The 25,627-nt window shown below is 45.1% G+C and overlaps 1 protein-coding gene across 1 annotated transcript in view; it reads right to left on the bottom strand.

Moving 5' to 3' along the window:
* FAT2 (FAT atypical cadherin 2) overlaps positions 1 to 25,627 on the bottom strand; it is an 87,213-nt gene that overhangs the window by 29,695 nt on the left and 31,891 nt on the right. The window contains 12 exon segments of the mRNA XM_044454615.1: positions 1,037 to 1,234; positions 1,722 to 1,865; positions 2,033 to 2,170; positions 3,371 to 3,585; positions 4,569 to 4,958; positions 7,243 to 7,476; positions 9,306 to 9,459; positions 10,301 to 10,497; positions 12,328 to 16,383; positions 18,540 to 18,750; positions 20,616 to 20,891; positions 23,130 to 23,269. Coding sequence (XP_044310550.1) covers positions 1,037 to 1,234; positions 1,722 to 1,865; positions 2,033 to 2,170; positions 3,371 to 3,585; positions 4,569 to 4,958; positions 7,243 to 7,476; positions 9,306 to 9,459; positions 10,301 to 10,497; positions 12,328 to 16,383; positions 18,540 to 18,750; positions 20,616 to 20,891; positions 23,130 to 23,269 — 6,353 coding nt within the window.

Raw genomic sequence — 25,627 nt, forward strand, 5'->3', positions numbered from 1 at the left:
CCCATCCAAATACTAACCAGGCCTTGACCTTGCTTAGCTTCCAAGATTAGGCAGAAGCAGGCACTTCAGGTTATATGGAAACTTTGCCAGGACTTTAGAGTCCTGGTGTGCTAGCAAGACAACTACAAGTGAGGCCACCTGGTTTAAATAAGCCACTGGGCAGAAAGAATTGTGACATAAATAAGTTTTTCTGAGAATACTCAGTGCCATATTTGAATTGGACCCCAGCCTGTTCAAAAACTAAGAAAAGCTATACCAAAAACAACTGTTGGGACACCTATAACTATGATTTTGTTTACAAATGTTACTGCATCCCTTCCATAGCCAGAGAGTCTTGCAGAACAAGGGTGCTTCCAGACGGAGGGCTCCTAGCATTGCAGATTAAAAGGCCTGGGCAACACTTGTGACTTTTCCTCCTTAGCTGATTTTACCTAAGAAAAAAAGATGAAAGGAGCAATGGGAAAGCATGGGAGAGTAACAAATGGTATTCTGCAACCTATGGAAACTCCTGTAAAATTCCGTCTGAAGCCAGGGTGAATACAGCATAGAAGCGCCACTTGAAAGCATCCTGAGTCCAGTTTCCATAGAGACCATTATGACCATACCACACTGGGCATTTTGGGGAAAAAAAGGAGGGGGCAAAAACATGCTGCACAGGAGATCTGCGAATGGATGATCTCTCAATGTTTTCTTTGAAGGGAGTTTGCCAATTTCATCAGCACAGCAACACTGGAGGAGAAGTTATTTCAGATCATATATGACATGATTGTGCAGTTCAAACCCTCACTTCCAAGCTGTTGCTTGCACTGTGAGGGACCTCCAGCATTCACCAATGAGGCAAACAAGAGCCATGAAGTATTATTTTGCTTGTAAAGAAGTCCCAGATGGAAGCATTAAACATCTCTGCCAGAACAGCTGCTCTAACTAAAATGGCGGCTCCACCCCACAACAGCTGCATTTCTTCAAAAAGTGAACATTAGAGGATCCAATCAGCTCTCTCACAGAATGTATGATTTGGTTGGACAAAGAGATTGACCTGGATTTGCAAAAGGTAGTGCTCTCTTGCCCTTCTGTTCAGGATGGATGATGTCACCAGCACTCCATCCTGGTTGATCCGAAATGCCTTTCCTTCATTGCCCTCAGTGATGTGGAAAGAGAATGGTGGCCCATTTTCCAAGGAGTCTCTGTCACTCATGATCAGCTCCAGGACACTGGTACCAACTGGAGAACTCTCCTGAAGTGTTGAAGAAAAGAAAAAGGCCAATAATTTAGCGAGGTACAGAATTACCAATTTGGCTCACAGGACAAACGAAGAATGGATAACCTAGGTTGAGATCTGCACCTTGAGACAAAGGCCAATCTCCAAAACAAAAGTGTTTTGACGAGGTGCATGTGCAGAACAAATAGGCATTAGACAATATCCTGATTTTCATAATTATTTTCTCTCACTTATCCGACTATTAGAGAAGCCTGTCAATTTGATTTTATATTGCAAGGCATCTAGTGACCAGATGCAGATGTTGCAGTTAACATCTGCATGTACAGATGAGATTGAGGACTAAACAGCAGCTTTTGACTGAACGAAGTTGCCTCCTTATTGCTGCTAAGCTTTGGTTGGCACTTAGCTTCTAGGCCACCTATTGACTCACGTCGCAACAGTCACGATTACTGCTAGAAAAGCCTGATTCAAGCGAGGCTGGTGCCTTGATGGGCTGCTTTACCTGAACGGTCACACTGTAATTGAGTTGGAAGAACCTAGGAGGGTTGTCATTGACATCAGACACCCGAATGAGCACAGTGGCATCGCTGAAAAGAGCCGTCTGTCCATTGTCCGTGGCTCGGACTTGAAGAGAGTAGCTGGATATCTAGAAAACAGAACATACCTACTAAGAAGGCTTGATTGCTGCAATACCCAGTAAGCCAAATAATAAGGCGTAAGTAAAGTTTCAGACTCCTTCGTCTCAGTGCCCACTACATGACCAGGACTGTGGGGGCTGATAAAAATGAATCTGCCAGTGACTCTGCTACTCACCTCTTCCCTGTCCAAGTGCTTGGCGATCTGGATCTGTCCATCTTTGGGGTCAATGACGAAATGGCCCAGTGAATTCCCTGTTACAATAGAATAGGTGATCTGGTTGTTCATCACTCCATCTTTGTCTTCAGCTAAAACCTATCAAGAGAAAAAGTGATGCATTGTCATTATACATAAGTGTTACATACTGGGCAACTTGGAAGAAATGCACTAAAAACAAGTAGCCTTTAAAACAAAGTGTTTCAGATAATTATTACGGAAGGAATGGTGGGGAGGGAGAGGGAAGGGAGGTGGGGAGAATGAGGGAGGGAGATGTAAAAATTTAAATTCAGCTGCATAATGCACTTTCCCAAAAGGTTCTCCTGAAAAAGGCACATGATACAACCAACTTGGGACAATACTAGAAAACAAGAGAAAATCATATGGCCGAATGTTACAAGATAGCTTTGAATGTCTGGCTGTGGGAAACTCACATTATGGGGAGCAGTTCTTGTTGCTCAGCTTCCACCAGACAAACAGAGGTTTTCCTGGGTATTTGGTTTGTTTACATACTAGCACTGTGAAGACCACAACTCCCCTTTTTCTGATTATGTATATTAGTAGTAAATCCCATTTCTGGAAATAGCAGATGCAGACAGACTGGTTTGGGGAAGTTGTTCTTACCTCTGTGTGATGCCAATGTTTGTTTCAACCTTGTTTGTGTTTAAAAGGGGTCAAAGATTGGGTTGATTATTAATAGAAACTCCATTAGTGGCATAATTTTTGCTTTTAAACATTTTCTGTTAGATTTTTTGGTGCTCTTTTATACCTTTACTTTTTCTGGTAGTCTGATCTGACTACAACATGGTTGGAGATGGTTATCAGCAAATGTCTTAAATAAGTTGCTGTTTGCCCTACTCCTTTCTACTTCTCCAAACTGTTTACTATCCAGCCATTCCATCCAAAACTGTATCAGGACAAAGGGCCGCCTTTTAGGGCAGGGATGGGGAATCTCCAGCCCATGGCCAGATGCAGTCCCTGGGGAGTCTCCACCATGCCTGCAACTTTCTTTTGCTCTTATTTCCAACCGCTGAAAAATGACTGAGCCTCCAAGGATGGAGCAGTAAAATGGTAATAGCAACTTCTGGCCTTTGGCTTGCCCACAGATGGAACGTGGCCTCAAAACCTTTCTAATTTTGCAACATTCAGGGCTGAATGTTCCCACCTCATTCTTAATGACCAGCACATATGCTGTCCAGTGCAGTGTACTTCACAAAGCAACATTAAAATTGGCCAGCAACATTAAAATAGCAGAGAAAACACATACGTCCGTGCCTGGAATCTCTTGCTATGTCTTACCATGAGTACCAGTTCACCAATGGCAGCATTCTCCTGGATGTCGGCAGTGTAGAGATCTTGGCTGAATGTTGGCATGTGATCATTTATGTCTGTGATGTTGATCACGACCATGGTTATGTCACTGAGAGAGGTAGAGCCCTTTCTGGTACCCTCAATAGACAAGTAATATTCATGGCTAACTTCAAAATCAAGACTTCCATTGACAGACAGGATGCCTGCATTTATACAGAGAAAAACAAGGATATAATACATTCTGAACACAGGGACCTATTCAAAGTAGAGATCCAGACCAACTGAGGAGACGAATGGGCTGAGAAAGTGCCACAGGCAAAAGAACTATTTCATCTAAAGCAATATTTCCAGTCAAGCTTTTTCAAAATTTAGTGCTAGGTTTTTCCAGAATAAATATTAGAAAGCTATAAAATCATCCATATTAAATCTGTAATAGATTTGTTATAGGATCTGTGGAGGAACTGATCAAAGGAATACATACAGGAAAGGAAAACTACCTGCACCTTTTAATGAATGAAGGCAGAAGCCCAGAGTACCCATGATGTGAGAAACGGGGACTGGCTCATGAGCACGTATCACGACAGTCCTCTTTCAGTTGCCCTGGCTCCCAGCTGAAGTCCGGCCCTATTCAAAGTGCTACCACTAACATTCAAAGCCCTCAGTGTCTTGGGGCTGGGTTATCTGAAGGAATGCCTCGCCCCTGAGGTACCTACCTGAGCCCTCAGGTCATCTTCTGAGGTCTTTCCTTGGGAGCCTCTCCAAGGGAAGTAAAGAGAACAGCTGCTAAGAGAAGTGCCTTTAGGCTGTGGATCCCCAACTATGGAACAAGTTCCTCAAAGTGGTGCACCTGACACCCCTCTCTATTCTTTTTGGCTCCAGGTGAAAACTTTTTCTTTCCCAGTTTTTTAACAATTAACTCTTAAATCTTAGTTTTAATTCTGCATTTTATTCCATACTGCTGTTGTACCTCTGTACTGATTTGATTGCGATGGCTGTGGTTTTATAGTTTTCTTGTTCATATGTTGTCCCTTCCTTTCTTGTTTATGTTTTTAACTTTTAAATTTTGTTCACTGCCCAGAGAGCCTTTGGCTATTGGGTGGCATAACAACGAAATAATGAATGAATGAATGAATGAATGAATGAATGAAGGTCTTCCATGACTGTTCAGTCCAAAGGACCAACTTACCTGTGTTGGAATGGAGCGTGAACTTCCCCTGATCATTTCCACTCGTAATGTCATACTTAATCTCCGTGCCCTTAGCACTATCCCTTGTCAAAGTAGACAGATTCAGAACCTCCGTTCCAACGGTGGCGTCTTCCTGCACCACGACCACGTATTCTGTGTCCAGGAACACCGGCAGGTATTCTTTCAGATCTACTACAGAGACGGTCACAGTAGCAAGGGAAGAAAGAGAGTGTGGCAGCCCCCTATCTGTGGCACGCACAGTCAGCTCCAGCGAAGGTCTCTGTGACTCCTTCAATGGTTTTTCCAGGCGGATCACGCCAGTTGTCTCCTCTACGGAGAAATGGCCATTTGCCGACTCGGCGAGAGAATAAAGCACTTCGGCATTGCGACCTAGGAAAAAAGACATGGGAGTGTTCCAGGAGAGGCCTTTCTATCTGGGAATAGTTATTTAATATGTGGGGCAAATGAGGGGGAAACCAGCACCTGACAACTCAGTTCCTGACCCAATCTTTGGAGACTCAAGATATAATCTGGGTCAAAAGCCAGGGGATTTTGATGACTGGGTGGTGTTTTGTTACTACTTAATAGAGATCCATCAAGAGTGGAAGGTTACTCTGTTCAGCTTAAGAAGTACATGCAGGTTAGGATTATTGTCATGGTACAAAAAGGGGCAAAGAGTATTTTAAGATGCATGGCTGCTTGCGAATTAGGCTCAAAGGAGGAAGAGAATTTTTCCACATGATGTTTTTTGTTTTGTTTTGTTACTTTGTTTAGTCACAAAGTCATTTCTGACCCACCACAATATCATTTGTTAATAACTTTGGATCACCTCAGGGTTAAATTCTATATATCAAAATGAGAAAAATGATCTGCAACAAACTACTCTACAGGTTGCTGGAGAAGACTCCTGAGAGCCCCTTGGATTGCAAAGGGATCAAACCAGTCAATCTTAAAGGAAATCAACCCTGACTGCTCTTTAGAAGGTCAAATACTGAAGATGAAACTCAAATACTTTGGCTACCTAAGGAGAAGAAACAACTCACTGAATCCTGATACTGGGAACGATTGATGGCAAAAGGAGAAGGGGCCGGCAGAGGATGAAGTGGCTAGATGGAGTCACTGGGGCAGTGGGTGTGGGCTTGGGTGGACTCAAGGAGAATCTGGAGGAATGTTGTCCATGGGGTCATGATGGGTTGAGCACAATTTTGCGACTAAACAACAAACACTCTACAGGTTGCTCTGTGCTTTTTCTTAGTGAGGGATAAGGTGCTTTGTCTGTTTAGAGTTTGAGCAAATTACATGAAGGCAGCATGTGGTGATGTGACATGATTTGGAAATGCTGTAGGAGATACAACACCAGAAATAACAAATAGCTGATTGTGCAACAGAGCGAAAGGAGAATCATGCAAGATGGGAATGCTTTCAGAGCCAGCAAATTTGAGGAAACAGTAATTAACTCCAAAGATGCCTTTCTCAGAATAAAGGTATCTTCTAATTCAAGTCCCTTTCTGTTCAACTTATTTGAGGAAATGTGCTGCAAGTATCCATTTTGCACCTATTTTCAAATCTCTTGCTATGGCCAGAATTATTTATAGCAGACATTCAGCCTTCAAGAATTGAGTGACTATATCCATGAATTGATGGAACAATAAGGCCGAGAGTGTATAGTTGTTATCAGAAGAAGCAGGAATGGCAGCTGTTTTCAACAACCAATGGGCTTCAATGGATAGATACATAAGCCATTTTGCATTATTTACCTCTAATGTGATACAGATAGCCTAGATCTGAGGGGTGGTGTTCAGTTAAGTCTTCCTAATGTCAGAACTGCTTTTGTGAGCAGGACAGGGGTGTGGGGGTAATTATCCTGCCACCCCCCCCCCCCCGTAATCTGCTCTGGACAGTAAAGGACCCTCTAGAGTAGATTTTACAGTGTGTGGCTGGTAGCTGCAAGCAGGGAAAAGAGGAGAAGGCCTCACTGTGCAAGCAGATTTTTGCTCACAAGGCAGAACCCACCGATGAACTGCCTAATACCGGGGGGGGGGGGAGCAGTGACCATCCAGAGGGTTTCCGACTAGAACGTCCATTAATCCCGGCCAGTATGGCCAATGATCATGGATGATGGGAGAAATTCTGGAGAGCCACATGTTCCCCAACCCAGGTGATTATATTAAGAAGATACAGAAACATTTAGGATACAATTTGTATTGGGACAGAATTTTCACAATAGAAAATGTGAACATTTTAACTCTGTATTTTATATATAAAATATGAAAGAATAAATCATACAAATAATATAGGAGAAGATTGATCTACTACAGAAAGAATAAATGGCTCTTTTTGTTAATCTGTCTAGGCAGAGGTAAGCAAACTTAATTTGGAATGCACTAGATTCCAAATTCACGTTTCAGTAGCGTTTACTTTTCAGAGCATATTTGGCTATATCTGTACAGTGGTCCGTATACACTGCCATTGACCTTGAGCCATGTTTCTTACGTAAGCTGTTGGAATTTGCAAAACACGCTAAAAATACCAGTAAAAAACAAATCACACAAAAACACACTAAAAACACCCAAAACAAAAAACAAAAAAAAACCCCTACACACTAAAACAATTAGACATAAGTCACAGCCACAAGCTATGCCTTTTCTTATCTAAGTGCCACCTTTTCGCTTACCTTCATCTGGGTCTCGTGCAAAGACAACTGCAACCGGCGTCTTTACTGTGGTGTTATCAAAGACGGCCACTGTACAATGGCTGGGGAAAAAACTTGGAGCGTTGTCATTTGCATCCTCAATGTCCATGGTTATGTCCATTTGGCAAAAACGTCCTCCTCCATCTGTTGCCTTGGCAACAAGCCAGTATTTTGGCTTCTGCTCACGGTCGAGTGGGGCAAAAGTGGTCAGCTCTCCTGGTAGGAAAAATTAAAAGTACAAGAAGTCATGCAGGGATATCAGTGAGGCCTTTTAGGGATAAGCCATCTTCACTTTATCTGTGCTGTCCTGAATGTATGAGGAAATGGCTCCATACAAATGAAAAAATGATGCATAGAAGAAGTTGCTCCTGGGTGTAAGAGAGTATAATCCCCCCACTTCACATTTTGTAAGTCATACTCAATAACTGATTACTTTTGCTGCTCTGCAAAGACGTCTGGATAAACAGTTATATCTCAGATTAGCATACAGATGTATGTGAACCCAACTATTTTAGAAGTAGACCTTGTTCTGAAAAATGTCCGGATTGTGAGCATATTCTGCTAATGGTGTGAGCTTGAAAAATCACATGGTTTAACAGATTGAGAAGCCCACAAGGCAGTAGCCATATAGGCCTGGTTTCTTAGGAGTAAATAAAAACTCAGAAAACATAAAAAGACATAAGAATAGGAGAGCAAAAATTATTTTTCAACAGCTTGTGCAGGCAGAGTACAAATGTGAAACACCAGATGTTAAATGGACATTACTAAAGTAAAGCTAACAATGATTTTTTTAAAAAGGCTGATACAATAAACCATTGTGCACACATTAAAGTAAGAGAAAAAGCAAGTATGATAAATCATATTATGCATAGGAATGGATATATATAAGAATGAAAACAGATTAAATAACTTGCAAATTTTTGCATTATTTGATAGATCAGTCTTTTGTAGAGATAGCCCTTCTGTATAATTGTCTCTGATAACCATGGTTTTTAATAATAAAAATGTATTTATTGGTTCACTGCTTGTGAACAAAACTAAGAATAAAGTACCATAATAAGACATAATACAATATTTAAAACACAACAAAAAGAGTAATATGTACCATTACAAAGTTCCCTTTTTAACAGTGGAAAAATAAAACTGAACAGCAACTCAGCTCTTAAAAACATTTAAACGGCAACAAACTACAACAGCAATGAAAGGACTGTGTGAATAAAAGGTCCTCCTTCACTGGACACTGGAAACAACGATAAAGAAGGCATCAGGAAAACCTCTTCCATTGCAGGATGCTTGTTTTTGGAAAGAATGTGTTTTCAGTCAAGGATGTTTCAGGAATAGCAAAATTATACAACATAAGAAGCTATCTGTGGCATCGAATGATGGACATATTAGTCCCTCTATTTCAATTTTTCCAAAAGGATTGCCACTCTTCACAGGTCCATAGGATGGAAACTCCTTTTGAGATGAGAATAAGTAATGACAGGCTGATTCAAGGAAGGAAAGGCACAATGGAGAGATTCAGAAGTTGAAATATGGGTTGAGGGGCTATGAGGAAGAAATGACTGAAGAAATGTGGGGGGAAAGAAGTTACTCTGCAACAACTAGTCTTAGGGAAAGTCACTGCAAAGTTCTTTACAGATGATACATTTCTCTTGTACAATGGATTTAACAATATAATTGGACTATTTCTGACAACTGCTAACATTGCTTCTAGCTTAGGGTCCAACCACATGCGGTTGACCTGTCATCCACAAGCCAGTCATTTTGGAGAGATACAAATATTAAGGAGAACATTGGCTTCAAAATGCTTAGCCCTTAAATATGAAGAACATTCTCTAGAAGCTCCTGGTTGGTGATTCAAACTGTCAAAGCATTTCCAGAAGAAGCACCAAAGCAAAAATGAACAGCCTGGAAGAAAAGTCTTTGTCTGATCTACAATATATAGGCCCGATATTCTATTGCATGTGCAAGTAACAAATATAGAAACCAATAATGCACCTTCAAAAATGGCCACAATGTGTGTGTCTAGATTCTCTTCTTACCTGAATAGGGGTCCAGTTTGAACTCCTGAGCACCAGATCCATGGAGACTATAAATGATCTGGCCATTGCTGCCAACATCAACATCTATGGCAGACACTTTCAGAATAGAAAACCCTTGAGGTGCATCTTCTGAAACTTTTGCTTTGTATGGCATCTGGAAAGAAGAAAAAGTAACTTATCAAGTGAAAAGGTGTAAAGGTAAAGGTTTCCCCTGGACGTTAAGTCCAGTCATGCCTGACTCCAGGGGGCGGTGCTCATCTCCGTTTCCTAGCCGAGGGAACCAGCAATTGTCCGCAGACAGTCTCCATGGACATGTGGCCGGCATGATTAAACACCGAAGTGCACGGAGCACTGTTGTTATCAAGTGAAGTGATGGACTTAATTCCACCTGCACAAAATGCCTATAGGAAGGGCCCCACTCCAGTTCGATTAACAGAGGCTACAATTCCACACACAGATAAATTGATCAATACTCAGCAAAATTGTAAAATCAGAAAGTCAAAGATCATCTAGTGTGATCCTGATGCCAAAAGTCAAGTCCAATAACTCACCAGAATGGATCTAATTGGTTATGTTGTATCTGGCAACACTAATAGTTTGGCAGTGGTCAAGCTAACAAAATGTTGACTTGTGGTGTTTGGATGATGAAGCCCCATTTAAGATGCTCCAAGCTTTCTATAATAAAAGTGAACTTCAAGAATAATAAACAATCAGGTCACATCTGACGAGCCACAGTTGAACCTTTGTCATCCTGACCAAAGTGCTCCATGCCAAGGGAAGACAGCTACAAAATCCCACACTGCTCAGGATTTCATTCAACAAGGCCAGTCAAGCCTCATAATTTAATACTGAGTACCTAGATTATACTGAATGACCTCTGTGCCCCTTTTAGATTTCATTGTATGCAAAGGTGCCACATCTAAAGAAAAGGTGACAGCAGAGAAAATAGCCCCCACTCACTCAATGGACGAAGATAAACAACTCTATGGACATACCTGCTTGCATTCAGGGTTGTTATCATTGACATCAAGGACTGAAATCTCAACTTCTGTTGTCGCTTGGAACTTTCCATCAGATACCACCACTCTGAGCAGGTATTTTTCTGTATCTTCCCTGTTCAGAGGCTTCTTGGAAAAGATCCTCCATTCTCCATCAACCTTGTCAACACCAAACTGCCCCAGAACATCTCCTTCTGATAAGGCAAGGAAGGCACAGTCATGAAATTTTGGGTCAAAACCAACACAATTTCAGGCAGAGGTTTGAGCAAGGGAGGAGGGCACCCTGAGTCCTCTGAGTGCCATTCACGCAGGCCAAGAGGACTCTAGTGGGCCGGGACAGGAAACCGCTTTCTGCCAGTAGGCAGAATTCCATTGTGGGGGCTGCATTCCAGTGGCCAGTGAGGCCAAAGGAAAGAGCTGGGACCAAAGGGGAAAGAGTGGGACTTAAAGACCCAGAATATCAGGATATTGCAGTTTAAAGCACTTGCTGAAAATGCCCACACCTTGAGAGGTTTGTCTCCCTTTCAGAACAGGGAAAAACACCGCAGAAAAGCCAGGAAACCACCAAATGGCTGGCAACTGGGGAAAGGGGGTGGGCCACCTCTGCTGTGAGAAAGCTTGAGAATTGGTTTGCTTTTGGATGATGTATAAGGAGCAAAAGGAAAATGTTATATTTAGATGATTTCTTATGGGCGCATGCCTCTAGACTCAGTTCGCATAACCACATCCCTGCAGGGAGTGCAGACTGACAGAGCTGAAGTCACTTACAGCAGTGGTTTTCAGCACTGGTCCATGGACTGGTGCCAGTCATGGGAGATTTCCTGCTGGTCCAGGGTACGGGGCACATCCTGCTTGCCATGGACCTGTGCAGGGATGGCTGTGCTCTGGCACCTCTTCCTCAGTTGGCACTGTGTTCATGGAGGGTGTGCTGGGGCCCGGGATGGTGGGGGGAGAGGAGGAGAGCAGAGACAGTTTGGTGGGAGCTGGCTGTGAGCCATGCTGTGCCATTTTTGGTATTTTGTTCCTTTGTTGGCATTTCTGCTGCTCGGTTTCTGCTCGTTTTGGACAATCTTCATTTTTTTGGTATTGTGTCGGGAAACTAATACACAGAACACTGTATGGTGCTTTTTGTTTCTGCCCGAGCGGTCCCTGAGGTGGTTTTCCTGTTTTTGCCGGTCCCCAGCTGTGGAAAGGTTGAAAACCACTGCATTACAGCAAATGCTGAAGCGGCTCCTTCATTATCAGGCATGTTTTCGAACCAACGAGCCTTCAATCTGTTTGGGGCAGCATTGTGGTTGTAAGCTTACTCTAGTTTTGAGTGAGACATAAAAGGAAGGAATCCCACGATAACCGAGGAATGTACTAGACAGCATCCATTCATAGTGCCAGCTACGTATAGGCAGTATGTAAGGGCATCAATTCATACTGTGTCATGTGACCTTCATTAGCATGCCATGCAAATCTTTTGGCTATCTTATGTGAGGCACTTGTGGCGAGTAAATGGCAGGTCATGGAAGGTGAGCACCCTATTTTATAGAATGCAGAAATAAACATGGGCTAGTTTTGATAAGTGAGGGGTGGGTTTTAACACACCAGATTGGTGAATATCTGATTAGTTGACTTTTGGATATTTCCCACAAATGAATTCATGCTCTACATGTGAAAGCGCTTGGCTACATTTAATTCAAATGATTTAGAGCTCTATGATTAATTCACACAACCTATTTTCCATCAGGGATTTTCCCCCTAAGTATGACTGTGCATAATTTTTCTTAGGAAGAGGCTTTCTAGCTGTTTCACTTCAAAAAATGACCTTTTTGGGGAATGATGACATGCAGCTCTCACATTTGCACAATTCCCACAATATGGGAAGCATGTTGTATTAACTGGTCCTGCATCTCTGAAACATTCATTGCATTGATTTTGACAAGAGCAATTTATAGAATAGTGGACTTCTCAAAGGCAAACAAACCACAGAAGAAGCGGGTTATTCTAACTTATCAAAAAATCAAACAGATTCTTACCAGTGATGTAACACGTGACTTGTCTGTTTTGCTCTGAAATATCACTGTCTAGTGTTCCAAGGGTGGTAATTAGCTGCCCAGGCTCAGCATTCTCGACAACTGACCCTTTGTAGATTTCAGAGGTGAACTGCGGTGCATTGTCATTTTCGTCAGTGACTGTGACTTCCACTAGGGCTTGAGAAGAAAGTTGATGTTTTCTGCCATGGTCAGTTGCCACAACAAAAAAGGTGTAGGTTTCCTGGAGCTCACAGTCAAGCTCCTTAAGTGTCATGATCCAACCACTCTCGCTGTCAATGGTAAAGAGTTCTCTGATGTTGCTTGGCTCTGATCCTAGGCTATAGCTCACTTGCCCATCACTTCCAGTATCCTGGTCATTGGCAGTGACCTGAATGACAATAGTCCCTGCTGGCATGTTCTCCATGACAAAGGCTCTGTAGGGATTGGCCTCAAAGACAGGTGTGTTATCATTGACATCTTTCACATGGATGTTTATTGATACCAAAGAGACCAAGTCAATATCCTGGTGTGAGCAATGGGCCAAAACATCCACCTGGTACCATTTCATCTTCTCATGGTCCATTGCCTTCTGGATAGTCAAGGCCCCTGTTTGCCTATTCAAGGAGAATGTCCCTTCTTTATTACTTTCAGTAGTGGTTCCTTCTACTAGACTGTAAATGATGGGGTCATCTGCCACAGCTCTAACTGATCCTATTTCTGATCCCTCTGGGAGATCCTCCGCCGCTGAGAATGTGTAGAGTGGCTCAGAAAACTTTGGCAAAGACACTTCCTTTGGGACAACCTGAAGGTTCACTGGAACAACAGAACTCCAGTGCGGAGGCCTGGCATCTTCAGCTTTGACTCTGAAGTTCACTGTTCTGTTTTCTAGCCCATCAAGACTCTCCTTGACTTTAACTACTCCTGTGGCTGTGTTAATCTCAATCACATCCTCTGCGATGACCTCCTCCACGGAATCGACAGAGTAGGTGACATCAGCATTCACACCTTCATCAGCATCATAAGCTAGTACCTGAATGACTGGGGACCCTCTGCTCAGATTGGACTGGATGGACAAGATGTATTCAGAAGCTTTAAACTGAGGTGGATTGTCATTTTCATCTGTGAGTATGATTTTGACAGTGCAGAATGCCACTTTTCCTCCCCCATCCTTGGCCATGACTTTAATGGCAACGACCCTCTCTGTGGAATTTTCTCTGTCCAGTTTCTGCAGCGTTTTAATGTACCCCTTGTCATTGATTGCAAATTTCTCTCGGCCAAGCTTGTTGATGATGGTGTAATCTATTGTGCCATACAGTCCATCATCGGGGTCAACAGCTAACAACTCAATTACCTTGGTCCCTACCTTAGCATTTTCAGCCAGGACTGCTTCATACACGTCCTGCTGAAATGATGGGCTGTACTTATTTACATTTGTGGCATTGATGTAGACTGGCACAGCTGTCTTAAACACGCCATCAGATGCACAGACCTTGAGACTGTAAAAAGAGTCCAGGTTCTTTTTACAACGATTCAGTGTGGAAATGATCCCGGAAGTGCTGTCAATGGTGAAATGCCTTTTCTCATTTCCTGAAAGGATCAGATATTCCAGTCGAGGGGTGTCCCTACTGTCTGGGTCAGAAGCCTGGACTTTTATCACAGTGTGACCACAGGTGACCATTTCACTCACATTAGCTTGATATTGAAACTGACTGAACTTGGGTGGGTTGTCGTTGACGTCCAACACATGGACGATCACAAGGGTGTCACTGCTGAGAGGAGGCACCCCATGGTCTGTGGCTCTAACTTTGATGTGAAACTCATGGTTGGCTTCATAATCTAGAGTCTGGGTTGTTGTTATTTCGCCTGTGCTGGCATCAACACGAAAGAACTTTGACACATCTGAACGGTCCTCCAAGATCTGATAGGAAATAACTTTGTTCCGCCCTGAATCCTTGTCAGTAGCAAAGAGTTGTACAACAGGTGCCTGAGCTGGCATACCTTCATAGATGGATGCAGTATAAACCACCTGAGAAAATTCAGGGAAATTGTCATTGACATCCTCAACCTCTACTTCTACCATTGCTTCTGAAAAGGCACCCACTGCAGTGTCTGTTGCTCTGACGGTAAAGGCATGTTTTGTGTTCGATTCATAATCTAGTTGGTTAGTGACCATAAGCACACCAGTCTTGAAATCAATGCTGAACATTTTAAGGGCTTCTTTTTCCACAATGTTGTAAATTAAGCGCAACCCTTCAGGGCTCCGAGCCTGGATATGGAGAACAGGTGTGTAGAATGGAATGTTTTCTGGCACCTTAACGGTATACAAGAGGCTCTGGAACAGGGGGTTGGATTTGTTACGCACCATGACTACAACCTCCTCTTCAGCACGTAAAGATGGCTCACCAGCATCTCTGGCAATGACTCTGAGGGTGTATTTATTTAAAGCTTGATAATCAAGGGGTTTCTTGAGTGAAATGTCCCCTATGTAGGGGTCAATCCAGAAATACTTGTAATCTTCCACAAAAGAGTAAAAAATGACTCCATTATTTCCCAGATCCCGGTCAGTTGCGGAAACCTGAAAAATGACATCACCTGGCTCGCAGCCATCCGGTATCGCTACATAATAAGGCACATTTTCAAAATGGGGTGGATTGTCATTCACATCATCCACATGTATTTTTACTATTGATTGAGACACCCTTGGTGGATTTCTACCATCCTTCACCTCTATTGCAATCTCATACATGTCCTGAGTTTCACGGTCAAATTCCACACCCTTGGTCTGAAGCACCCCTGAGGACTGGATCATCCTGAACCTTTCTGTGCCATTCATGACCGAATAAACAAGGGGCTCGTTCAACTGATTTCCAGTGACACTAAGAACAACCAGACTTTGGATATCACTGGAGTTCTCCTTCACGGTTGCTGGATATAAATCTTGAACAAATTTTAAGGTACTTTCTCTTGGTTCAATAAAATGTATCCTTACCAAAACACTAGTAGTAAATAAACTATCTCCTGCTTGAACAGTGAGTTCAAGATCACTTCCCAAGCTGGTCGTGTTCAGCACAGAGATGGCACCAGTTGTTGGGTGGATATCGAACATGCGGTCATGATTCCCTTCTGCTATGCTGTAGATGATCTCTGAGTCTACGTCTTTGGCATGCACTGTACAAAGTTCCATGCCCTGGTGAACAGGAAGCCCTACTGAAAGTTGGTACATAGCTTTGGCAAATACTGGAGGACAGTCGTTTGTATCTTTGACATAAATGGTGACTTCCGCGGGCTTGGATGCAAACAAAGTGGGGTTGCCGCTGTCATGGACGTGCACACTGAAGTGGAAAACTGGGATACGCTCGTAGTCAATATCAGCACAAGTCGTAAGAGTGCCCATGCTTGGATCTATTTTGAAAAAAAACTGTGCCTCTGGCTGCAAAATCTCATAGACTAACAATGCATTAGAATCTTGGTCGTCATCAGATGCACATATCACTAATGGTGCATTGTTTTCATCCATAACCATACTACCCAATGGGACATTCTCATTGATCCAGCCAACAAAGGAAGCCTTCTCAAAGACAGGGACATTGTCATTCTCATCTATGATATAAACAAACACCAGAGCATCCATAAAGGATCCTGCCATGTTGGTACCACGGATTTTTAGCTGGTAAGACGAAGCCTGTTCAAAATCTAGGCTCCTTTGTATAGAAATAAGTCCAGATTGATAGTTGATAGAAAAGAAGCCATTCTCATCTCCTTCTATTATTTTGTAGGTGACAGAGGAAAGGCTTGTGGCAGAAACAAGGACAACAGGAGAGCCAATGGCAGCAGATTCACTGATCTCTACAACGTATTCCTCCTCCGTAAATTGTGGAGGTGTGCCATCAGAGCGCTTGATGTAAATGTTCGCAGTTGCCAGATCCTTCAGCGGGGGAAATCCCTGATCTTCTGCCTTCACAGTGAGAGTGAATCTCTCTTGCTTCAATCGATCTAGCTTCTGAGAAACTGTAATAATTCCAGAGAGTTTGTTTATGGTGAAAAAGTCCCCATTGTTCCCTGAAATTAAAGAGAGAGAAGACTGAATGAAGAGATCATTGCCATGGTACTTACTGCCTTCCATCGACACTCTTAGTCCAATAGATTAAGATGAACACATTTCAGTTACTGGGATACTGCATCTCTTAACAACATGTGTGAATAGAAGGAGGGGGCAACTGCATTTTGCTCCTCTGGGCTTGTGCTCTGAGGACCATGCCACAAATGTGTAATGTAAGAGTTCTGCTAGAGGCAGCAGGTGCACAATCTTGTCCTTGCTTACTCAGAAATAAGCCCTGATTATTTTAGTGGGATTTACTTGTGAACAAGGACTGCAGCCTTAAAGATGAAGAGTTCTGCCCAGTTCCTTCCCCTGGCAACCTGCTCTCTGTTTAAAGAGATCTAGGAATGTGAAACTCTGTATGCCAGGCATACTCCTGGCCATGCGTCAGCTAGAGAGGTTAACAGACATTCATGCTGCAGTCAGGTTCTGATGACTTGAAGACAGACGGAAACTGATACAGAACAAACTGTGTTTGTGTCGCACTGCAGGTCAGAGAGCCAAGAGCCTGGACTCAGTGCTAGAAAATGCCCACAACCCTGGAATTGCTACTGCAATTTGCTCAGTAGGCTGGCTCAACAGGATGTCTCACCTGGCTTAGAAACTACTGCTGCCTAGAATAAGCAGGCATTGATCTGCTGAAGATTTTATGATCTGCCCACCTGTTACAACTGAGGTGGAGGAAGAGAAATAAAGAAAATGTAATGCTGTTGCTAAACGAACAAGTGCTCATCCCTCCCATTTGGCCTTAATATGCTCATAAATAGTAGTTTGGACAGCCTCCTTCATTTATTGCAGCTATAGCCTGCCCGTTTTCCTGCAAGAAACCCAAGGTAGCTTATTTAATTCTCCTGCTCCGCTCCATTTTATCCTCATAACAATCCTGTGGGATCAGTTAAGCTGAGAGTCAGTGATTAGCCCAAAGCCACCAGCGAGCTTCACAGCCAAGCAGGGGCCGGGACCGGGGCCGGATCTCCTCTGTTCCAGCCCAGCACTGCAACCACTGTGCCACACTGCTCACAGCACCTCCTCCTCGGCTCCCAATAACATCACGGCCACTTCTGCAGTGCCCCCTGTGTGGGGCTGCCCTTGAGGGTCATTTGGAAGCTGTCGCTTGTCTAGAAAGCCCCTCGGAGTGAATGCCCTGCCACACACACCTCACGCCTGCTCTGGAAGAACACGCTGGATGTCAGGAGTGAGTATTACTTTTAACATATAAGGCCCTAAGCAACAGAGGACCATGTTACCAGAACTATTGTTTCCCCTGTACAGATCTGTTCGATGCTACAGTATTGAGCGTGTTGGTGCCACACTGGCATCTGGCAAAAACACAGCAACAGGCCTTCTCTGTGGTGGCCCCCTGCCCCACCTGGAATGACCTCCCTTCTGCGATACATCAGGCACTGATGATCATATGCTTATGATGCTTATTGAAAATGCACTTGCTTACCTTGTCTTTCCCCAGCCATTAGTTTGGTACATGTTGTCGAGCTTTATATTGGTTTATAACTGTTGCAAACTGCTTCAAATGTCTTAAAATAGGAGGTGCTATACAAATATTCTAAACACCGTAAATAAATTGATCCATGTAGTGGGTTGAGGACAACATTTCTGTGCACTGAATTACACAGTAATGAAGTGCGAGTGTCAGAGGTTTTGCACAGTTACAAACACCAGGTGGGAGATGATTTCTCTTTCATTTATTATTTCATTTAATTTATTTATTTAGAGCATTTCTATCCTGTCCTATACAAAAGTCTCTTTTGCTGCCTATACAGGAATAAGTGATGCTACTTGACAACTGTAGACAACCCTGTGCTACTAGCAACTAGAAGGATGCAAAGCAGTATCAGAGAAAAAAATGGTCAACAAACCTGGAGGCTGCAGTGAGAATTGGAGGACCCTGGTGCACTGTCGGAATGGGACAGGATGCCTGAGGGTCAGAGGTTAGGGGAGGCAATCCCGCTCCAGTGTGTGTGATTTTGCTATTCTAGCTAGTCTTACTTGCGTAGCGTAATGGAAAAGGGTGCATTTAGCTCACTATTCCAGGTGCCTGATCTTTACTCATGCAAACACGTGCACTCATAGTCAGCCATGGCTCGCTCAAGCCCCTTACCAGCCTCAAGAGAGTAGAGGATTTCTGCATTAATGCCGCGATCTTGATCCAGGGCTCGGACTTGCACGACCTCTGTGCCTACTGGAGCGACATCCAGAACATCTGCCTTGTAGTGGAGGCTGGAGAACTGGGGAGGATGGCTGTTGCAGTCCTCCACGTGGATGACAACTCTGGCAAAATCTCGCTTGATCGGAACCTCCTGGTCTCGCACCTGCACAGCCAAAGGGACAGAGGAGTGAATGTCAGTCCAAGGGAAGAGAGGCCATTACGGGAGTGCATTTTTCCTGCTGCGGAATGCCTGGGGAAAGGGGGTAAAAGGCAACCTGGATTTGACCCTGGTTTTGCCATACTCATTCACTTGGGAGGGCTCCCGGGCAAGAATGCAAGACCCACGTGCCAGCTCCAGGCATCTGGGGGCTCTTGAACGGGGCCTTCACACGCACGGGCCCTTCCCTCAGGGAGCTGACCTTCCCAGTGCCCTTGTCACCTGCCTCTTTCGTCCTTCATCCTCATCATCATTGCCACCACTCGCTGCTACCACCTGTGGCTCACTTGACAGGCTGAGAGCCTGGCTCTGCCGGGCTGGCAGCCATCCATAGGCAGGGGTATCTATTCTTCATGATTAGGTCTGCAAAAACTACTCTGCTTTGGTTGGGGATGTGAGGACAATTCATTTCTGCTCGCAGGTCATTAGAACATGCTCCATTCACAGTCACAAATACGAGTTATTTTTTTGAAAAATGCATCCCCAAACTTGAAGTCATATTTGAAAAATGCCAATCTGGGGGAACTGAGTTTGTACTTTAACATTTTTTGAAAGGACTTCAACTCTTTAGCCAGTGGAGAAAATGTACTTGGAAGCACACTGTTCCAGTTTGAACAAAAAGAAAAACAGGTTCCAAGTGAAAAGGGGGGGGGGGGTACATGAAACAAGTCTGGAGACCCTTAGTGAACTCAAGCATCCCTGGTTCTCCCATTCCTACCTCTGGATGGACTATTAGGGTTGGAGCCAATGCATCTTGGGAGGAAGTCCACTTCTGCAATGGGACAATGGGGCTTCCCCGCCCTCTCCTCCCAATCTGCAGCCCTGGTGCACCTCCAGGCCTTCCCCAGAGAGTCCCCCAAATGGGGCGATCCAGCTGAGTTGCAGGGGAAGGGGAACCCCGTTCCCCCAGCCATCTGCCTTCTGCTGATGGAAGAACAGCACTGGATACTGTCCACATCTGGTTAATTATGATGTATCTACTTTTCTGCTGCTGCTGTGGTTTTTAGAAACAGTTGTTATATTCATGATGTTATTTTATTTGGGGGGTTTCTTTTATCCTCCAAACTATTTGATTATTTATTTATTATTCCTTCACATTCAGCCTTTCCGTAGATAAGTGACACTCAAAGTGGCTATCAATACAATACAGGTTAAATGCAAGTTTTTAATTAAAATATAGCATAAAATATCACATTTTATGATAGCCAGTACATATGTGATAGCTAAAAAATTAAAGTTATAACAATAAAATCAATAAACAGCACCTAACAGATTAAAGTCCACTTCAGCAACACAGCAGGTTACATGCCAGAGCTTGTCATCAGAAACAAGACAAGACAAGACAAGACATTTTTGCCTACCGGTGGAAGACAACAGAGAAAGGGGCACCCCAACCTCCCTCTGCAAGGAGTCCTGAAGTCCCTCTCTTATCCCCCACTGAATGTGCTCCTGATGGCAGTGGTACGGAGAGATGAGCTTCCCTGGAAGGCCTTCAAGCCTGGACTGGCTCCTGCAGAAGAGGGCAGCTCTCCGGCGGCCTAGTCCCAAGCGGTATGCAGCTCCACAGCAGCACTCTGGGATTGTGCCTGGAAGCAGACTGGTGGCCATGAAGTGGTTGCAACGGGGCCATCATGTGGGACAAGGCTCTGGAAGCAGAGCAACTCATTCGATTTCTTAAACTGCGAACAGATTGGCCCTTATTTAGAAGAACAGCTAGAAGAATTCTAGAACAGCTAGAATTTCCCTGGAACCCACAGAATAGCAGAGCCCAGGCGACCGACACACTGGATGCTTTGCTGTGAATCACATACCATCACTGTCAAGGTGTGCAGCGGTACAGCTCGGGAGTCGAGCCCTGCCACAGTCATGAGGGTGCCCCTGCTTGGGTCCATCTGGAAGAGCTTCATGCTTCTGGGATCCAGGCTGCTCTGAAGGGTATAGATCAGTCCTTTCCCAGGGTCCTTATCTGTTGCACTGACGGAAGTGAATTCGGTCCCTGGAGGTGTGTCTTCTGGGATATGCACCTCGTACAGGGTCTCCAAGAACCGTGGGCTATGCTGGTTGATGTCAATCACATGGATATAGGCCTGTGGTGGCGGGGAAGTGAGCAGGAGAAAAGGCTGGGTGAGGTCTGGCTGAAAAGCAGATCCTAGGCAACTGGACAATTTTCACAGAACACCCTTTCCAGAGATGCTGGCCTTATTTATTTACTTATTTATGAATTTTGTTTAAAGGCCACCCATTAGCATCACACTAACAGCGTTGAATTGGATGCGGATTTAGCATGCTGGAATCAGCACGGCCTGGGTGTGCGCCCCGCCATCTCTCTCAGTGCAATGAGGCTTTCTAAAGGAATGCCACGTAAACAAACCCAGGCCAGGAGTGCTGCTGTTTTACTCCAGTGCTCTTTTCCTCCTTGACACGACTGTGGCCATCCTTGTTCTCACTGGTGCACAGCCGCCATTTATACATGTCTGCGGTGGAGACCCATGCCATTCTTGCTGGAAGCTAGATGGAAACGCACTTCCAGGGGCTGGACTGGATAAGGCACTCTTCGATGGGCCTCCTCCAGTGCTGGTGGGCCCTGATGGGCTTACTGGGAAGAGATGACAGGCAGCAACAGTCGGCTGGGGCCACCACTATAATTTCTCACAAAGGCACTCCGTCAGAGGCACTGCAGGAAATTGCAAATAAAGGGGCCCGGAGCAAGGGCAGGTGGTGGACCTTAGCAGTGTGCTGGGACCCTGGCAGTCGCCCAAGGATGCTCCATGCTGGTGATTACACAACCTCCAATGTGATGACATTGCGGATTCTCATGAATGAAATCACACGGGTCACCACAGCCGATCAGATAAAACGAAATGTGGGCAAACGGAGCCAAGAAGACACAGCAGCTGGGAGAACAAAAGGAGTGGAACAACATGCCTGCTTGTCTGCAATTAACTGGGCTGCATCGGGGATGCTACTTTGAAGCGAATATCAGAATTACAGAAAATATCATGGAGTTCAGTACCGGCTAATTTCATTCAGACTAAGAGTGCAGGTATAAATGGAATGGGGGAAACTCTACGTATACCAGAACCATTGTGAAAACACCTTTGAAAGTACTTGCCCCTGTCTGTTGCTTCTTTCTATCTGATTTGATGACTTCATTGCATAAATATATCTTGGGCGGGGGGTTGGGGAGTGGCATGATGCAATGACTCTCTTCCTACAGGGAAATCCAGCCTGCCATGATTTTGCAATATCTGGTTCACCAGCACATCCAGCAATGGCTGTCGGTGCCAAAGCAAACACAGAAAGAGGTTCCTGGAGGCTGGAATTGCATGTCAGCTGAAGTGCCAGAGGACGACTCTTAGTGGCAGCTTTATGCTTGAAGACGTTCAAAACATCAGCCGCCAACACCTGAGTCACAGCAGAGTACAGAGTGCTACTCTCAGCTCCGGCTTCTTACAATTTCCCACATAATAAATTATCTTAATGGCTACCAGCAAAAAAATGATAATATTAGATCCCAGCAAATGCCTTGTTTTTCCAGGTAAACCTTTTTAGTCACCCAGCAGGTGAAAGACAGCAGTGCCTACTTGCTGGAGACAAAAGGCATGTCTATGCTAAAAATATTGGGGTTATTTGATCATGGCTACTAGTTAAGCAGGCCTTGAATTGCAGCTGTTCAAGGAGAGGAAGGATCTTTAGCCAAACGTTCCCAGGCTCTTCAATTATCCAGATTAATTTCAGGGTGCTTCAGCTGTGCTCTGGGATCTTGTTTGAACATGCAGTGGGCAAGGAGGTCTTCTCACCCCACTGGTGGATGGGCCTTTATCTCTCCCCCAGATATGTGTAGTGGGCAACTGGTTTAAGATGTGGCCCGGGAATGGATCTGTAGGATTTTTGAATCTCTAATTACTGGAACACGGTGGGATCTGCTGAGGGACCATTTAAGAGAAAGAAACACCTCCATGGAGGAGTGTTTGTCTCTTGGTTCTGTTTTGCTACACTGTCTCAAACGGGACATTGGAAATTGGGTATTGGCACTAATAGAGGGGTGGATGCAAAATTTGAGTGCTTTGGGTCCTTCTTCCCCCAAAGCGCCTGCATTAAAAGCAATATCCAGCTAATCCACCAGGGGAAGAATCGGACAAGTTCAGGGCCCAGCAGCACCCAATCCAAATGCAAGGAGTTGCTGTGAACTATGCATTTCCAGCATTTTTGCAAAGTAATTACTTTTGTGTTAAAGGCACACGTGTCAGCCCACCCTTAGTTCTTAGGAACACTCCACAGCAAAGATTACGGAAGGGTTTAGATCAGGCTCTGGGGGTGCTGACCTGCGTCTTGATGGTGCTGAACCCATCGGTGGCTTCCACGGAGAGGCTGTAGTTTGACTTTCTCTTTGCATCCAGGGCTCGTGCAACCACAATGCTGCCAGTGCTCTTCTCGATGTCAAAATCCATTTCATCATCGCCACCTTGGAGGAAAGGGGCGACTTAGTAGGTGAGAACTATGGCGAAGAAGAGGAAGTCGGGCGACCAGCATCTTCTAAGGGGCACCGGGAGGAGGAACAGCCCTCGCGGCTGCGAAGCCACTCGCAAACCCTGACAAGAACCATCTACAGGAAGGCAGCTGAACATTATGCAACGTCAGTGGGGAATCTCTATGAAAGGCTTCTATTGGCACCAGTCAACACCAGCTTTGCTTATTTAGCTTAGATTTTGCACTAGCCTAGGAAGGAAACTCCGAGTTCAATGGTGTCATTCAAGGTAAAGGAGGTGAAATCAACCAGTGAGAGCCAGGAGGGCACCGCCTCCAGAACGAAGGAATAGCCAGGCCAGCTGGCATGAGAGAGAAGCCTGCTGCTTCGCTCTCTCCCCTAGCTGTGCTGAGACTTGCCTCGCTCCCTGAAGGACGCCTGCATTCCGCTCACCTGCTCACTTCCTTTTCTGTGATACACACAACAAGGTAGGTTAAGCGCCATACGCTCCGCAAGAGCAGAGGAACCGATGGATACTTTTCTGAAGAGCCTTGTTCCTTTCCTGACCCTCAGATACCGTTGGAGGGTGACTTAAAACTACATGCATTTAGCTTCTCAGAACTGAAATCAGGAAAGCACCTTTTTTGTCCAATACTCCATTCATACAGGGTGGGTTTCAATGGTAAAGAGACCCCCTGGTTTGTGTTTACATTGAGCCACACAGCTCACCCGAGGCTGCATCCACACTGCTCATCTACTGTAGAACAGTGTTTGTCAGCTTTTCCAAGGCATCCGCACATCATGTGCAAACCATCCTTCTTCAAGGCTTCCCCACCCCACCCATTAGCTTCCCCCTGCCCCTGCTGGAACTGAGGAAACCCAGTGTTTAAAAACAAAAGGAAATGAAGTAATTGCATTTGTCACATCTCAGAGATACTTCATGGCTTTTCCTATAGGTTGCTCTAGCTATTTCCTTCTATATGGACAGTTTCTCCTTCCTAAGAATCAGCTCTACCACTTCCCCCCCTGCACCCCCGATTTATATCCTGCCTTTTTCCTACAAAGGGCTCAAGGCAGCTTACATCATTCTCCTCCTCCAGCTTATCCCCACAACAATAACCCTGTGAGGTAGGTTGGGCTGAGAGTCTGTGACTGGCCCAAAGTCACCCAGTTGGCTCCATGGCTGAGCGGGGACTAGAACCCAGATCGCCTGAGTCCCAGTCCCATGCTCTTAACCACTACGCCACACTGGTTCTCAGGACTTTAATGCTCCCCACCCCAGTGCCCATATCATAGTATAACATGCAGTGCAACCCAGGAATGGGGGGAAGTGAAGCAGCCCCTTAGCTTCAGAATATGCAGGTCCACTGTGACTCATGGAAAGAATGCATGAGTGGAGCTATGTGGCTTGGCGCACTCTCTGCCGCTGTCACCAGTAGTGGCAGAAACTCTTCCCTACTCTTCTTATGTTCAACAGCATGGGAAAGAGCTCTCCGTGCTGACAGATGCATGCACACAGAGCGATCTTCCATGTGAGGGATTCTGGCCCACTCAGAGTCCCGCCTCACGCATCGGAGGATGTTGCACATGCATCGGTATTTGTGGGGAGCTGGTTCTCATGCCATCTGGATGCATCGACAGTGGAGAATTTCCACCACAAGCATTGGCAGCATGTAAGTGCATGTGGCCAGGGCATGTGACAGCGGGGATCCTTCCCATGCAACCCCATGAGCTCCTCTGAGTGTCATCCCATTTGGACATCAGAGGCCTGGAAATGGAGTTGCTTCTGGGTGCTGTCAGAGTGCTGGTGTCGCATCGTGATTAAGATGTGGGGCTGGGACTCAGAAGACTCTGTGCAAGTTCCCACTCAGCCATGGAGCTCACTGGGTGACTTTGGGCCAGCCACTGACTCTCAGCCCAACCTCTCTCACCAGCTTGTTGTTCTGAAGAGCAAATGGAGAGGAAGAGAGGATTACATCAGTCAGCTTGGGTTCCTTGCAGGAAAAGGTCAAGATATAAATATAATAAGCAAGTTAAATAAACCCCACATCCCTGGAAGAGCTTGATATAATCCAGCAGATCTGTTTCAGCCACAGGTCAGTTTAGGGCAGGGGTCTCAAACTCGTGGCCCGCGGGCCAATTGCCGGGACAGGCGGGGCATGGGCGAGGGGCCCTGTGGCCTTCAAAGTGCCGGCGGCGCCTGGGCCGGCCTCTGGGAGCAACGCGGGATGAGCGGCCTACCACCACCGTGGTGGAGGAATACTTGATGCGGCCCAGCCTCACCCAGACTCTACTTCCAGCGGCCCCCAGGTAAGTTGTGTTTGAGACCCCTGGTTTAGGGGATGACTGTGAAAG

This window comes from Varanus komodoensis, unplaced genomic scaffold, assembly GCF_004798865.1.
Source record: "Varanus komodoensis strain SLA01 unplaced genomic scaffold, ASM479886v1 scaffold7_3, whole genome shotgun sequence".
Lineage (NCBI taxonomy): Eukaryota > Metazoa > Chordata > Lepidosauria > Squamata > Varanidae > Varanus > Varanus komodoensis.